The sequence below is a fragment of the Mycetomoellerius zeteki genome, unplaced genomic scaffold (genome assembly GCF_001594055.1).
Source record: "Mycetomoellerius zeteki isolate Tzet28-1 unplaced genomic scaffold, Tzet1.0 scaffold223, whole genome shotgun sequence".
Classification (NCBI taxonomy): Eukaryota; Metazoa; Arthropoda; class Insecta; order Hymenoptera; family Formicidae; genus Mycetomoellerius; species Mycetomoellerius zeteki.
This window is the reverse complement of record NW_017257198.1, coordinates 1,530,172-1,541,339: the sequence shown is the minus strand read 5'-3', so window position 1 is coordinate 1,541,339 and position 11,168 is coordinate 1,530,172. Positions and strand designations below refer to the sequence as shown.

Sequence of the window (11,168 nt, the reverse complement as noted above, 5' to 3'; positions counted from 1 at the left end):
TTTCTAGCATCGTGGACACAAGACTTTAGAAGCCGACGAAACAGAAATGTCCAGCAGATTCTAAAGTGTTTTAGAGTGCGCAAGCATCGAAATTCCTTATCTGTTGCAGGTAATTCCGAAAGTCGCTAGAAAAGTCGCATTGCTTTTTAGATTGTTCCAGAATTGCTAGATTATTCTTAGACCAATATTACATGCGTCCGTTTTTATCGTACGACGAATTTTCTAAGCCTGTTGATTGGCTATAAGACGAAAAGGTCCAAGAGCCCCTCTCTGTCTCGCAGCCAATTAACACGCTTGAAAAATTTGTCGTACGACAAAAAATGGACGCATGTAATATTGGCCTTATGCTGGATTCATACTGCATCCGATTTTTCATCCAATCAGAAAACAGAATTCCGATAATACGAAACAAAATCCATCGGAATCCTGTTTTCTGATTGATTGCAGAGCGTCATACGACGAAAATCGGATGCAGTGTGAATCCAGCATTAGGCCTTATTGATTTCATACTTCAATCCGGATCTACAATAGGTGTTTTAAGATTTAAGCCACAAGAAACTGACCAATTATAGTCGAATCCGAGGGGAATAATCGATTGTGATTCACCCATTTCTTATGGCTTAAGGCTTAAAACCCTGTTGTGGGTGTATTCCGAACCGAGTTAGTTTAGCTTATTTTTTTTCCTAGATGTTGGCAGCTCCGTAACTAAACCGAAAAGTGTTCCGAACCCGACGGTCATAAATATAAAATATGTTCATACATATGAATTTTTTCCCAAGTTGCAGCTTATGAGCTTGCTTTTATTTTCTTTTTGTAATTATTATGTAATTTGCAAAATGAATATAAATAAAGCGATAATATTCGAGACAGTTTTCGCAAGTTCTAGTTCAAATGAGAGTGATGATGAAGATATAAAACTATTTCTTGATGAAAGTAAACGTTATTATATGCATATATTACTGTTTCAAAAAAATATTTTACTCTCAGTATTTTTCAACAATTACTTTCATCAAGAAATAGTTTTATATCTTCATCATCACTCTCATTTGAACTAGAACTTGCGAAAACTGTCTCGAATATTATCGCTTTATTTATATTCATTTTGCAAATTACATAATAATTACAAAAAGAAAATAAAAGCAAGCTCATAAGCTGCAACTTGGGAAAAAATTCATATGTATGAACATATGTTATATTGATAACCGTCGGGTTCAGAATACTTTTCGGTTTAGTTACGGAGCTGCCAACATCTAGGAAAAAAAATAAGCTAAACTAACTCGGTTCGGAATACACCCTGTAGATCCGGGGTTATAGAGTTCATGGTCGATTCCAGTATTTCCAGTCGATTCTTAATGATTGTTCTACAATTTCTTGTTTTTTGCTTTTTACTTTTTACTTTTTCCTTTTTGTGGTCGTTTTATAAGCAATTATATTTCTTTTGAAGTTCGTTAACGTTTATCTCGAGCAACAGAAAACAAAAAATAGGATAAGAAGCAAAAAGGCAAAATACAAATAGCTACACACACATTCTACAATGGCTTTTTGTTTCCTGTTTCTTGCTATTTGTCTCTGTTTGTCTCTTGTCTTTTTGACATATGAATACTCATAATGATTACAGCAAATTGACGGCAATTTGTTGATATTAGTATATTTCCTCATCATCAGTTGTCGTCATGTTGCCGTCACATTGCTAGTAACCCCGGATCTACAATAGGGTTTTAAGCCCTAAGTCATAAGAAATGGACGAATCACAGTCGATTATTCCCTTCGGATTCGACTGTAATTGGTCAATTTCTTACGGCTTATGGCTTAAAACACCTATTGTAGATCCGGACTAATGGCGCGATCCCATGGTGTGGAACGTATACGCAATATGGAATTGGCGGAACGATATCTGTCCAATCGCAAGCATTCCGTCAATTGCGCTCCGCCGATATGTTTTTTCTAAACCAATCACGAGCGTTCCGCCAATTCCGCATCATGGGACCGCACAACATACTAATATTTCAGACTGCTTGCTTTCAAAATTCCATCAACTAAATACTTGTATAATCATTCAATAAATTCTTGATATGATGACGGCAAACAACAACTGTTCAACACTCATGCAGTACATTAGTTTGGTTGATATGATTAATCATACTTGGTTATCTGTACAAAAATTTTTCGCAATTAAAGTAGAACTTAATTAAGTCACAATAACATCAAAATGACGTTGAAGTGTGAATCGTGATTGAACAAAAAAGTGACTTTCAGTAAACATTTTGGAGCCATTTTAACGTCATGATGATCTTTTGTTCTGTTTAAATATATTTTTCAATTTATTGCATATAATAGATTTTAGAAACATTTCTGTTAAAACATTTCATATGACATATTGCAGAATCCTTTCAGAATTGTTACACATGAAACATGAAAGGTTGAAACATTTTTGAAAGCTTTCCGCAATAATCGATGCTGTATGGATACGTTCGAAGGTCTTTCTAGGTTTTCTAAATTCTTGTTAATTACAGAACATAGTTTACGCACATCCGTGCGACATTTTGTACATGTAAGGTTTTTTAAAGTGTTAAATTTCCGTGATAAAAAATCGTCTTTTGCTTTTAATACAGAACTACAATTTAAAAAAAATGAGACATCTTAATGAAAATCAAGTGGCTCAGGTTATCGCTTTACTTGAAAGTGGTAGATCTCAACGATATGTGGCTAATAGATTTAATGTAAGTTAATCTGTTGTATCTCGTGCTTGGACACGTTATACCAGGACACTGGACATTACCGGCGAAGAAGAGGTCAGGGTCGCAGACGTGTGACATCCGCTCGGGAAGATCGTAACATTGTCAACATGGTTGTGAGGGAACGTACAATAAGTGCTCGTTACATTACAGCTTAATTGTTTCAAAATCGACCAGTAAGCAATTCGACAATTCGGAATCGCCTGAGACAAGCTAATCTGAGGTCACGAAACCGAGCATGTGTGCCAATGTTAACTTCTGCTCATCGACGAGCTCGATTGGAATACGCGAGAACTCACATCAACTGGACTCAGAGGCAATGGAGGCAAGTTTTCTTTTTACGGACGAAAGTCGTTTTTCATCTTTAACAATGATAAACGAGTTCGTGTATGGCGTCGACACAATGAAAGATTCAATCGTGCTTGTATCGCAACAATTCGAGCGTTTCATAGAGGTTCGGTTATGGTTTGGGCAGGGATCTCTATGACACAACGCACAGACTTAATAACAATTCCTCCTCCTGGTCTAACAGCAGCTCGTTATATCAATGAGATACTTCAACCACATATTCTGCCATTCCGGCAAAGAATTGGAGACCAATTTATTCTAATGCAGGATAACGCTCGTTCTCATACTGCTGCGTCAACAAGACCATTTTTACAGAACAACGACATCACAGTTCCTGATCATCCAGTAATGAGCCCGGACTTAAATCCCATCGAACACGTTTGGGATTTGATGGGTCGCCGGTTGAGAAATTATCCAAGGCAGCCAACGACACTAGCAGAACTGGAGAGAGTCCTCCAGCAAATTTGGCAGGAAATTCCTCAAAATGAAATCAATAGGTGTATCGGTATGAGGAATAGACTGCTCGAGGTTGTTCGCCGAAGAGGCGGTAATACCTCATATTGAATTAAAAGTCTATGCACGCGAAACGTATCCATACACGCACACACACACACACACACACACACACACACACGCGCGCGCGCGCGCGCGCGCAGAGCAGAGAGGGTTTGGAGTCGTAAAATACCGAGGGACTAACGAACCTCGGGGTCCTTATCTCTAACTGTGTTCACACACACGCACACGCGCGCGCACGCACGCACACATACACACACATGATGTGCAAATTCCGACCGAGCAACCTCCCCGTGATGCACATCGGGTAACGCGAATGCCGGCGGTAATTACCCAAAATCTTGCAAAATATAAGGTTCCGTTTGGAACCTGATAATTCAGCTTCTGAGTATGCTAGAGTAATGATCGAAGTCTCGTTTCAAAGGAAATGTTTCAAACTTTAAAATGTACCCAGAAAAATTGTCCTACGATCTCTGGAAGCAGAGATACAGTTTCTTAAATATCAACCAAATTTGTAGATTTCAAAGTGATCCCCTAATTGTTGTGCGTAGTGTATAAAAGAAACTTTAATAAATGAAAAATAAGTTTACAATTGAGATCATAATTGAACAATATAACCCAGAGTGTCCAAAATAAACGTATCAATCACTCATTTTGTACTTTATAAATGAAGCGCGAAGAGAGAAAAGGACACATAGCGAGATCTGATAAAGATGCATAGAGATCAGTCGTAGCAACATCATTTATTTCTTCGCAGTTGACAGGCCTAGGATTCTGAACGGTACTTCGACTCGCAAAAGGGGCGTAGTTTGTCCAAACTGCATATACCATAGGTTTGTTCGCGTCGCATTCTCCAACAGGTTCCAATATGCTCCTACCATAGCTCTTATTCACTCCAACGCGCTTGGTAGAGTTGAGTAGGAGCTATGGTAGGAGCATGTTGGAGCATGTTGGAGCTTGCGACGCGAACAAACCTCATGTTAATCCCTTTTATCATGGTAGGAGCTATGTTGCAGCATATTAGAGCTTGCAACGCGAACAAACCTAAGGTGAAGCATTTCGCATAATGGCGATAGGATACTGAAACCGACCAATCAAACTTGTGCCTAAATGCACTTTCCTGCGTATCATAGCGCTAGCATACTAGAACAGCCAATCAAAATTGTGCCTAAATTCACTCTCCTACTGCGCATTCACGAGAATACTTCACCATATATATTTTCACCATGGAGAAAGGATCTAAGAAAGCTGGGTGTCCCTCCAATTCGTTTGGAATTGTATACTCGAATAAAGCTATTTACTAGTTAAATAAAAAGCTACAAAGTTTTTCTTTAGAGATGTCAGAGAACTACAAGGTTCTATTTTTATGAATAACGAAATATCGAAAATTCATTATTGTAAAATTGATGTACTCTAAGACTGATTATTTACTAAATATAAACTTATTTTTTTAAATTATATAATATATTGTTATTTTGTCATCCTATTAAATATATATAATTTACTAATTTCTCTATTTTTTTACATGTTAGCATTGTCACTTCTATCATTATATGTATACATTTATTCTAGTAGTTCCAATATATTATTAAAAAAAAAACGCGTTATACTTTTTCAACACAATTAAATAAATTTAATAAACTTTATTAATATTCTTTTGTTTTCAAACAATAAATATTATACAATACAATACACGTTTTCTTGGAATAATTTTCTTTGAATGGAAAAAATCGTGAATAAAATGATTCATCCTGTAATGAATTCTAAAATATGTATATTAATATTCTTTTTATAGGTTTACTGTTGCTTATGTATCATGAACACATGTGTTAAAGAATAATCAAGGACTTTTCGAAATGTGTATCAACAGAAATATTTAGATAACGTACATTCAAACACAATTAGGTTTCTTGGCAATAAATTTTGCAGATAAGAATATTGACAATGAATATTATTTTCGGTAGTATTGATACATAAATTGCCAAATTTAAAAAAAGAATAAGATATTATTTGTAATTAAATGGTCAAATTAAAAGCAAAATTTGCGAATTATTTCAGAGAAAGGAATAAATGTATAGTTTTCCGTTCAGATATTATTTACTTACTACATTGAAAATGTAAAAAATTAATTTGTAATATAAAACTTATTACAGAAATTTTTCATGTGTATGTGTATCATTAAAAAAAGCACGAAAATTTCACGTTTCACCATGATTTCTAAGAATTTTAAAAATGCGATTTATTATTTTCTGGTCTATAGTTTTCTTTAAAACGCTTCTCTCTACAGATTTTTTATTTTTTAAAATAAATTAATTACAAGAAAAATATTACAAAATGACAATAATATATACATAAAACTTTAATTCTTATAAAAAATTATATTTATGTTAATTGTCTCCATTAGGAATATACGAGTACATTTTTTATATTTAAAAATAAAGAATACAATTTCTATTATATTTAAACACAATTATGTTCAATTCAAACATAACATAAATATTACAATGAACATAACTGAAATGAAGGAAATAATATAATGTTGAATAAAAATCCTTTTATTTTATTATCAATATAAGATCACAAAAACATTTCTTTCAAGGATAGACTATTATGGCACATAATATCTCAGTAATACATTGAATAAGGAAAAAGTATATATATATATATAACTAATAATATATATATATGTAACTAATAATACAATAAAAATATATTACAGCCAACAGCAAAAAATGTAATCTTGTAAAAGTAAGTGCAAATGTAATAGCTAGCAGTGAGGAACATAATTTTATAAAAGATAATGCAAAATATAAAATAACGTGCGCATAAAATTACATACCAGATAAAAAAGAACAAGAATCCATAGTTTAATCTATCTCAAATTTTAATCTTGCTTCATGTGCCTAAGTCATTATTATTTATTCCTGAATAATTTCATTTTTTGCCAAGCTTTTCCCCGTCAGCTTTCCCAACGCCAGCCTGTCCAATGCCAACCTGTCCCACGCCAGCAAAACTCGCGTCGGCCTGTTCCACGCCAGCTTATCCTGTACCAGCAAATCCATGAGTTTGTCCAGCATCAATCTGTTCCGTGCCAATTTGTCCCGCGCCAATCTGTCCCGTATTAGAAGAAAAGGCCGATTTTCTGCTCTGTTCGATCTGGATCACCTTTGGATCTGTCCTGAATGGTACCGTGATCGTCAAGATGCCATCGCTCGATGTCGAAGATGTTATATGATCGATGTCGCTACTACTATAAGGTAATAGATATCGTATCACGAACTGTTGGGACCTAACGTTGGACTTGTCCTGCTTTTCGTGTATGCCCTTGATGATCACCCAATTGTCCACCACTTTGACGGTGATCTCTTCCGGATTATACTGCTGCACGTTTACGGTGATTTTGAAGCCGTCGCTGTCGATATTCATAGTACTGACGACATGTTGATTACGATTTAGGTTCCTCCATGAGATATAAGGGTAAAAATCCAGAATCTTGCGACCGTGAAAATCGATCGGAAAATAATGATTATGGAAGCGAGATATTACTCGCGATCGAGCAAGGTGCATTCTACCGAGAGTTAGAGCGGAGAGGTTCACCGGATTGGTGGGAACATCCAATCCCAAATGGAGACTCGAGAATAACAATGGCAAGAGATACATGATGTTGTAAGATTCTCTTCTTACTTACGAATAGAGTCTTTTAGTTTGACGAAGAAATCGATGAATGAAGGTACAACCGGCTGATCTATTTGCGTACGATGCGATGCTTCGTGTAATCGTATTTTGCAATGAAGACTGTCGTCGCGATCGTTATTTATATCAGACAGGTTTTGAGGTGGGAAGCACGTTCTGTAAATATTGTAAGACTTCAAAATACTACCGCGAATGGAGCTGCATTTACAGTTAAAATAAATCCTCCACCAGTTTGTTTAATCCTTCCGTGCAATTAATAATTGTCAATGAAAAATATGCTCAATTGTCCCTTTTTGCTATTTATCGATGGCTATTCAAGCTTCAGCTATTCAATTAAAATTATACATCAATTATTTTCTTACATATTTCGGAAATCTTTCAGGTTATTTATATATTATATAATATAAAAAGGTTAAATTTTATTAATCTATAGACCTGTTCTTTTTGGCTGAACTTTTGTACCAATTCATCTTTCTTCCTCTTCTTTCCTCCTGGAGAAAAAAAGAAAAAAGATGAACTGGTGCAAAAGTTCAGCCAAAAAAATAGACCTTATGTATCAGAGATTTTCTGTATATTAAAAAGATTAAAACTGAAAAAGGAAGGTTGATGTCTATTAAAAAAAAATTTTTTTAAATATTTTAAAGAATAAAATTAAGCTACGCCGAATCAGTGGTTTCCGAATAAATCACTCACATTTGGCAGTTAAGTAAATCAAGATAACGTGAAATTCACTCACATTTAACGATAATAAATCAAGATGACGTGGAAAGTTAATATGATGACTGCAATGTGTGAGCAAATTTATTACAGAAATTATACAAAACCATTCGTTTAGTAATATTACTGAATTATAACACCTTTTATCTATCATCACAGAAAAATGGAAAAAAAAATAAAAAAAATGTTTTTGATAAGAAAATACTATATCGAATACACGTCAATGCTTGTGAATTACGGATGGAATTCCATACTACAAGTCACTCACAACACTCGTCCAGCGGAAAAACTCTAGGCATCGATCGTTGTGAATCAATCATACGGCTGTGATCAATCATAACGTCATCAAATGAGACACTTCCGCCAATTACATGAGTTTTGAACGAAATATTTTTTACAATATTTGTTAACAACTGATTGATCTCTTACTACTATGTAATAAAAAAGTATCTAATATAAAATATCAAGTTCAACCTGTCAAAATGTTATAATATATAATAATTTGAAATGTGCTGTAAAAAATCAAGTGGACGTTAATATAAAAAAAGATAAATGATTGTGCTTCCAGATTAAAACAATACAGTATCGTTATGTGTAACTTGTAATCTAGCGCCATATGTGCGACTGACACGTCAAGTATAATTGATGAGGTATCAGACTTATAAAAGGTGCGTTTTCAGCGGAATTGGCGAACAGTCCGTAAACAGATCACGAATTGCTTTATTTCTGATCGAACATTTATTCGTGAGCAGTTTGCAAACGTGCAAACGTTAATAAGCAATTCGTGTTTGGTTGTAATTTTTTGATCGATTGCTGTTTGTGAGTAATTCTTTACAAGTTCGCTCTAAGAACGGTAAAATCACGAAGAAATAGGAACGGGTATAATCGATTAATAATTATTCAAACAATTAATCTATTATTTTTTAGTCTTAAGGTCGACAGGAGTGACAAACTGGATCTTGATTGTACTATAGTAGAAGAATGCAATCGATTTATAATCGTATCTATTTAGGTATTTGAATAACCAATTATGACTATCCCTACGAAGAAAACGACAAAATGTAAAGTGAACACCACAGACAGCATGTTTAGTTTTCGTAAATATTTGAGAATTGATCGCGAACTTCTTACACGCACTGTTTACAAATAGATCGAACAGTGTTTGCAAGCAATTCGTCAATATAGTTGGCGAACTGTTTTCTGATGATCATGCATTTTAAAGATTAATAATCTTTCTCATTTTTCAATTGAGCCATTTGAAACATTTAAAATACTTTTCCTGTACTTTTGTCCTGTACTTCCTATATATTATAGGTTTTTGATCAATTTATAGTTGAATTTTTTTACAGAAATCTAATATTAGCCAACTTATTACTAAAAGATAGTAATTAATTATATATTTAGAATACTAAAGGCACTGAATAATACTGCTTTTAATATTTGAAATAAGTAATTCATTATTTCAGTATTGAAAATAGTCAGTATTAGATTTCTATAAAGGTTGCGGAAAAAGAAATTTTTTATCAAAAGAAAAGTTTTTGTTAATTAATTCTTAAGTAAAAGAAATCAAATGTAGAGTTTAGAGATTGTTTTCTAATTTTTATTTATATCTTTCATTTATCAATATAAATAAAGTTAAAGGTTTAATGTAATAGTATGTTATCTTGTACTCTTCGTGTTGCCTTGAATAAAAAAGAAATCTTTTAAAGAAAATTCTTTAATAAAAAGAAAGATATAATAAATATGACATTTAAAAAGAATCATCCATCGTCAATTTTTCTATCTTATCAATTAAAAATTCTATTGTTTTTCGAATATTTCTTCTTTTGTATATATTTTTTAAATAATGATCGACTAAAATGTTTAATTATTTTAAAATATTTTTAATTTGGAATTAACACAATAATTCACTATTATACGATGATACATTATTGTACAAACACGCATATATAGAGATTAATAACAATAATTATTATTGTAATAATACGTAATGAGTAATAATAATAATGAAAATAATATAAATAAAATTGTAAGCTGTGTACGAAAATAACTCGGTTGACAAAAGTGTTAAAAATAACATCACAAGAGCGAATAAGAAATCTAATTTTTTTCAACCTTCAAAAATTCTTTAGAAATTCTTAAAAAAAAACAACCGCATTGTATTTTTCGCTTATTGTTAGTACGCTTACATAAACGCAAATAGAAATATTGAACTGCAAACAAAAATTACAGCATGTGCACAAGAATAGAATTACTGTACAAATGTTTATTAAAAAAAAAAAATAAAATGATATCGTTTACAACACAATCCGTGGCGTCACTATAAAAATTCATTCTTAAATTTACTTATTCAATCACTTTCAATAATAATTTCTAGCAAATCATTAAGTTTAACTGGAACGCGTGATCCACTATATGATTGTATAATATTACGTTTAATTAGTCTTTAATTTGAAAATAAAATGTCTATATCACATTAAAATATAAACATTAATTAAATCAAATTTTTGACAATATTAAATTCTCATAATCAATTAACATTACAAGTTGCACAACAAAATGCATCAGCGTTTTTCAAAATTAGTTATTTTGACTTTTTTTATATATAGCTTTGTTTTATGATCCATTGCATTCGAAATAGAACTTTACTCATGTTGCAACAATATTGCAACGTTATTGCAGCGATATTGCTGCAAATTCTGTGCTGTATGGGATATGTTTCTATCGAATTTAATTATTGATATCTATTATTGCGAATAACGGCTGAAATTACTCGGGAAAAAATGTTCATATGTAATTATATGTAACATTTTTTCTCAGGTAATTTTTCTTTAGATCTGTTTTTTATTTCTACATTAAACAACATTGAACTCTTTCTCGTTTTCGTCAAATATCCAGGACTAATAGTATTTAAAAGGCATAAAAGTATTTAAGGGGATCACACCACTTGCAGCGCGAAAAAATAGGTCATTTTTAGGAATTTTTTTTATGAAAACTACTAAACTTTTTTATAATATCAATATATCATCTTAAAGTATAGACAATAAACATCTTTTAGGAATTTCTTTATTGAAAAATATTAAACAGTTTAATTATAAATGGCCATCATATATAATAAGTTTTTAAAAAGTCGTTTCGCGGTGACCAACACTGTGGCGAACT

General features: G+C 32.6%; 1 protein-coding gene across 1 annotated transcript; it reads right to left on the bottom strand.

The window, feature by feature from the left end:
* Positions 1 to 6,497: 6,497 nt before the first annotated feature.
* Positions 6,498 to 7,565, bottom strand: LOC108723115 (protein lethal(2)essential for life). The gene has a single exon (XM_018448610.1). It carries the CDS (start codon positions 7,254 to 7,256, stop codon positions 6,636 to 6,638), a length of 621 nt encoding a protein of 206 aa, XP_018304112.1. The 5' UTR covers positions 7,257 to 7,565; the 3' UTR covers positions 6,498 to 6,635.
* Between the last annotated feature and the right edge of the window lie 3,603 nt (positions 7,566 to 11,168).